Genomic DNA, 6,090 nt, shown 5'->3' with positions numbered 1-6,090 from the left:
AAAAAAAAAAAAAAAAAGAAAAAAAGAAAAGAAATGGTTAAATATTTACCAAGCCTAGCTACGACTTTAAAAAACACCAATTAACCCTAAAATAAATAAATAAATAAAAAACACCAATTAATCAAAGCCTTTGATGTAAAAAAAAATAATCACATAAATTATCACATGCCTTGCCTATTGGTTTAGTTTCTTCATGAAATAATTACCACAAGTTTACAGTGTGGCAAGGGATTATTAGAATACAGGTGCTGAAATTATATTATTGAACAAGATAAGTCCCTGACCTCATGGAGCTTGCATTCTACTTGCAGAGAAAGACATACAAATTAAAATAGTTAAGTGTTAGGAAGAAAAATAAATTAGGGAGTAAGTTATCAGTGACAGTGCAGAGAGGATGGCTATTTAAAGATAGAATGGCCAACTTTTTGAGAAGATAACATTTTTAACAAAGTGTGAATAAAATGGAAAAAACTTGCCAACAATCTGAAGAGAAAGCATTCTGTAAGCACAGGGAACAAGACCAAAGTCTCTGACAAACGAAAAAAGTTGGCCATGTTGTAAAATAGCAGATGTAGCTCGGGTTTCAGTTTTTAGCACGAATGCTTAACAGTTAAAAACAAATTGAAAAAGGTTTTACAAATCACCAAACTAAGTTCCATGGGGCCAGGAAACAATTTTTTTATTTCTATTCCCTAAACACTAAAATATTTGAATGATCTCAACCAATAGCTGACAGCACCACACAATAAGGAAATACAAAGAACCTAAATAGCCAAAAAAAATTGTGAAAACAGTTGGATGATTTATACTATCTGATTTCAAAACTTACGTTAAATCAGGTAATTAAGTAAGTGCAGTTTGGGAATAGACATACCGATTAATGAAACAAGAGTGAAGATTTTTTCCCCCAAATTTATGATAAAGGTGTAAAGGTAACAAAGGGGGAAATCATAATCTTCTCAATTAATAGTGCTGAAACAACTGGAGATCTACATGAAGAAAAAAGAATTCTTAACTCACATGATATTCAAAATATATGATAGGTATAACTATAAAAGCTATAAAATTTTTAAAGAAAACATGAGAAAAGCTTTGCAACCTTAGGATAGGCAAAGGACACATAAGAGTATATAAAGCACAAACCATAAAAGAAAAAAATGACCACAACTGGACTTCACAAAATATAAAAACTTCTGCTCTTTGAAGGTCACTGTGATGAGAATTGAAAAGCCACAGACTAGGAGAAATATTCATAATACAGACATGTACCTAGATTTAATAATTCAGTAAAAAGACAAACCATCCAATTAACTGGGCAAAAAACTTCAGACACTTTACAAAAAATATATAACTGGCCAAAAGGCACATGAAAATATGCTCATCATTAGTCATCAGGAAAATAAAATTTAAACCGCAATCAGATTCCCCTACACTAACTATAGTATCTAACAGACTAAAAACACCAAGTGTTATTATTTTACGCAGCAACCAGAAGCCTCTCATTCATTGCGGGTGGGAATGTTAAGTGGTACAACCACTTTGGAAAACACTTTGGCAGTTTCTTACAAAGTTGAACATACAGCAATTTACCTCTAAATATTTACCCAAGCCACTTGAAAGCACAATGTTCACAAGAAGCTTTGCAGACAAATGTTCACAGTAGCTTTATTCACAATGGCCAATAGCTGGACACAACTCAAACTTCCACCCACGTCACTGGACAAACTATAGTTATGTTCGTACAATGGAATATGAGTTAGCCACAAAAAGCAACAAAATACTGAATACACCATAATACAAATGGAATCTCATCAACATGATGCTAAGCAAGAGAAGCTAGACATGGAAGAGTACATACTATACGATTTCATTTAATATTAGAACAGACGAACTTATCTACAGAAACAGAAATATCAATAGCTGTCTAAGGCAAGGATAAGGGGTAGGGAATAATCACAAAAGGGCACAAGAGAACTTTTTCGGGATGATGGAAATGTTCTCTATTTTGATTATGGGAGTGAGTCACACAAGTACATACATTTGTTAAAACTCACTTAGCTCTCCATTTAAAACAAGACGCTTTTTCCTTTTTTTTTTTTTTTTGCAATAAAGTCCTGCGTTGTTGACCAGGCTAGAGTGCAGGGGCATCAACATAGCTTACTCCTGGGCTCAAGTGATCCTCCTGCCTCAGCCTCCCAAGTAGCTGGGACTACAGGCATGTGCCAACTGTGCTGGGCTAATTTTTCTATTTTTTGTAGAGATAGGTTTCTTGCTCTTGCTCAGGCTGCTTTCAAACTCCTGACCTCAAGCAATCCTCTCTCCTCAGCCTCCCAGAGTGCTAGGATTACAGGCGTGAGCCACCATGCCAAGCCCAAGAAGCTTTTTAATATATGTAAATTATGCCTCAATAAAGTTGATTAAAATTTCTTAAAGAGTTACTCTGTTAATAATATTTTGCTTTGCATATAGATATTCAGTAAGCTAAATGAAAATGATAATACAAAACATTCCTGAGATTCAACTATGAATCAGTACACTGATGTTTGAAGAAAGTATATAACTTCTGATTCCTGCCAGTACAGAAAAATTCCTTATTTATATTCACTGAATATTACTCAACACCTACTTACCATATGCCAGTATGAATTACAAACAAAGACGGAATTCCAGAACAGAGAGAAGCCCACATGTAATTGGATAGAAGGACAAGATATTTAAAACTTACGTTGTTAGCAGGAACGCCCCATCACCACATCTTTCAAGAGCCTTTCGAGCAGGAGGTTTTGCTGCAAATTCTACGAAACCTTTTCCTGTAGCTCTACCACGATCATCCACAACCACAACAGCTTTCTCTACTGGGCCAAACTGGGAAAACGCTTGCTCTAGAAGCTCATTGGAAACAACTGGAGAAAGGTTCTTTACAGTTAGAGCTGCGCCATGTGTAGCAAAACGAATTCGGAGAGGTCTGCTCTTCAAAATGGTGCCATCCAACTCTGCTTTTGCAATTTCGGCCAGCGTTCTGGATTCCTTTTTAAGAAGAAAAATCATTTTTTAAAGATAATGGTAACACAAAAAATTTACAACAGTGCTTTGCTTCTAGGGAAAACTGGATACTTTTAGGAAATGGCTGATAGGATCACTTTGGTTTTGTATCTTTTAACTTTGGTATAACAAGGTTTTTATTAACTATTCAAAGATCATTTTAAACAAAAGTAAAAAGTCCCAACCCTATTTTCCTGTTAAAAGTCATCACTCAGGCCGGGCGCGGTGGCTCACGCCTGTAATCCTAGCACTCTGGGAGGCCGAGGCGGGCGGATTGTTTGAGCTCAGGAGTTCGAGACCAGCCTGAGCAAGAGCGAGACCCCGTCTCTACTAAAAATAGGAAGAAATTAATCGGACAACTAAAAATATATAGAAAAAACTAGCCGGGCATGGTGGCGCATGCCTGTAGTCCCAGCTACTCGGGAGGCTGAGGCAGGAGGATTGCTTGAGCCCAGGAGTTTGAGGTTGCTGTGAGCTAGGCTGACGCCACAGCACTCTAGCCCGGGCAACACAGTGAGACTCTGTCTCAAAAAAAAAAAAAAATCTCCTACATATATTAAAAGAAACACATACTACTTTTTGAGACCAAGTGCCAGTTACCAGAAACTACCATTGAAAGAATAATTCTCTAAACCCTCCATGTTTCTTTCTTTTTTTTTTTTTTTTGAGACATAGTCTCACTCTGCTGCCTCGGCTAGAGTGCCATGGCGTCAGCCTCGCTCACAGCAACCTCAAACTCCTGGGCTCAAGCGATCCTCCCGGCTCGGCCTTCCAGAGTGCTAGGATTACAGGCGTGAGCCACCGCGCCCAGCCTACATGTTTCTGATATTTATATCTTAACAAAACATCCCACCTCTCCATTGCCAGACAAATCTCCTCTCCTTTTTATTTACTTTTCTCTTTTGCATTATCTGTAAAAACTAAAAAAATACAGTATCGTTTAATTACAATCAATTTTCTCTACGCATTAAAATTTTGCATTGCCCACACAAAAGAACTCGATTTTTAAAGTTCCAATAAGAAAGCTTTCACAAACTGCAACGAATATCAGATTTGAGGGTCTAAACTAAAAAGACAACCAAAAAAATCACTTATTGCATAAAAATGTCTTCCTCTAAAAAATATACTTTGAAAAAAAAATCCAGCTTCTAAATACGTTATAATAATAATGTATAACTGACACTGATGAATTAATTCACTACAAAGCACACAGGAAAATCTAATAAAAGTAGATACCTTGTCCTATAAGTGTAAACTCTTCACTGTTCAAATTTTTAAAAAATATAAAGGAGATGGAGTTTTTGAATAAGTATTGGAAAACTTCAAAATTTAGACTAAGTGGCAATAAAATATATACTATTTTAATATTAGAATGTTTAAGTAACATAGAAAGTAGTATCATCGAAAAACGTGGAAACCTCCAGAATGCTTCTCCAGCATTCAACACCGTCCCATTCTGCAGATGGAACAGCGTTCCTCGAGTACAGAGTTTGGGCACCTTGGCAGTTAAAGGTAAATAGCGGGCTCCGCCGAGGAGAGAAGAGGTTTAGCGTTAAACGCATGCAAGTCTGCTTGAGACCAAGGAGATGATCGGAATGATTATTTCAGAAGCAAGTCGGCTATTTAGTGCTTCACGTCCAGTAGCTTCTGTTCCAAAGTCATACCCAATTTGTTTCCTTTACAACACAATTTTGCCTCGAAGAATTCTCACCCTGAAACGCTGCCCGCCCCTCCCCGCGACCTCAGTGGGCACCCGGAGCACAGGGGAGCCAGGCAGCTCTAACCATCCGGGCAGGGCAGCAGGCCCGCAGTCAGCGCGAAGCAGCAACGCCGGCAGCCCGGGGCGCAGGAAGCCCCGGCCCGCGCGCTCGAAGTCGAACGCTAAGGCGCCGAGCCGGGAAAGCGGCCAACCCCGCACCGGAGGAACGGAGAGCCAGGGACGCCGCGGCTGTCACAGGCCGCAGGACGACTAGGGGGCCCCGGCCCCGCGCCCCCGCGGCCACCCCGACGGCTCCTTTGTTCCCTCGCGCGGGCGGCCCGAGACTCACCAAGCGGATGAAGCCGAAGCCACGGTCCCGGTTGATGAAGACCTCGCTAGGCTCGCCATAGCGCTCGAAGAGCCTCTTGAAGTCCTCCTCGGTGATGTCGGTGGGCAGGTTTCCCACGAAGAGGCGGCAGCGCTGCGTGTACGTCTTCTCGCCCGGCTTGAGGAAACTCTTGATGTCGATGGTGAACCCCATCTCCTCGTCCGGGTGGTCCTCCGGGGGCGCGGGGGCGGGCTGCGCCTGATCCCCCGCCAGCGCGAGCGCCATGGCCGCCGCAGCCGCCGGCTCGCTCTCGCCCGCGGCGGACTCGAGGGCGCGAAGGCGGGCCGGGTTCTTCTCAATGCGCACTTGCTTCAGGTTTCCTCTTAACATCATCTTAGGGAGTTCGCCTCGGATACCGGATACGGGCCGGTCTGTATACACGTATACGTCTCTACGTGTATTTCTGGAAGCGAAATAAGAAAAGTCGGAGACGGCAAGGTAGGCGAGCCAGCAGCCCTGCCTCCTCCGACTCTCGCCCGCGGCAGCCGCACATTCAAAATGGCGCTGCCACAGGCCGCAGTTGGAAGAAGAGACGCCGATGCAGGCCCCGCCCACCCGCAAAGGCCGGCGCCGAAGCGACGCGCCTGCGCATTCCAGGCGCCAACGGAACGCATTGCGCATGCGCACGACGTGGAAGCCCAGCTACTGGCCGGGCCTCTTCTTGGGAGGGAGAAATGCCCCTTCCCATCCTCCTAAAAATGTGTCTGTTGCACGTACTCTTGGGCCAAATTATGTGATGAGTGCAGAATTGTATGAAAATACAATGATTTGGAGAACATCCTTACCCTTTTTAAGTATCAAGCTCAATTTTCAATGACTACGGGAAATTGAAAACATGCATCTTTTTGTACGTTGCATTCGATAACAAGATATTTCCCAGTAACTTAAAAACACTTTTATTTCTGTCTTTTTCAAGATCAAGGTTTTTATTATATTGCCTAATTAAACAGTCTAATTCTAT

The 6,090-nt window shown here is 41.9% G+C and overlaps 1 protein-coding gene across 1 annotated transcript in view; it reads right to left on the bottom strand.

The window, feature by feature from the left end:
- The window catches only part of PSPC1 (paraspeckle component 1), a 66,126-nt gene extending 60,430 nt beyond the window's left edge, over positions 1-5,696 (bottom strand). Inside the window, exons 1-2 of the mRNA XM_012641670.1 lie at positions 5,091-5,696; positions 2,726-3,027 (exon numbers count right to left, since the gene is read on the bottom strand). Coding sequence (XP_012497124.1) covers positions 2,726-3,027; positions 5,091-5,462 — 674 coding nt within the window. The 5' untranslated portion in view covers positions 5,463-5,696. The remainder of the gene's footprint in view (positions 1-2,725; positions 3,028-5,090) is intronic.
- Positions 5,697-6,090: the final 394 nt, after the last annotated feature.

This window comes from Propithecus coquereli, unplaced genomic scaffold (genome assembly GCF_000956105.1).
Source record: "Propithecus coquereli isolate 6110/MARCELLA unplaced genomic scaffold, Pcoq_1.0 Scaffold168, whole genome shotgun sequence".
NCBI lineage: Eukaryota > Metazoa > Chordata > Mammalia > Primates > Indriidae > Propithecus > Propithecus coquereli.
The sequence above is the reverse complement of the archived record's forward strand: the minus strand, read 5'-3'. Positions and strand labels throughout refer to the sequence as shown.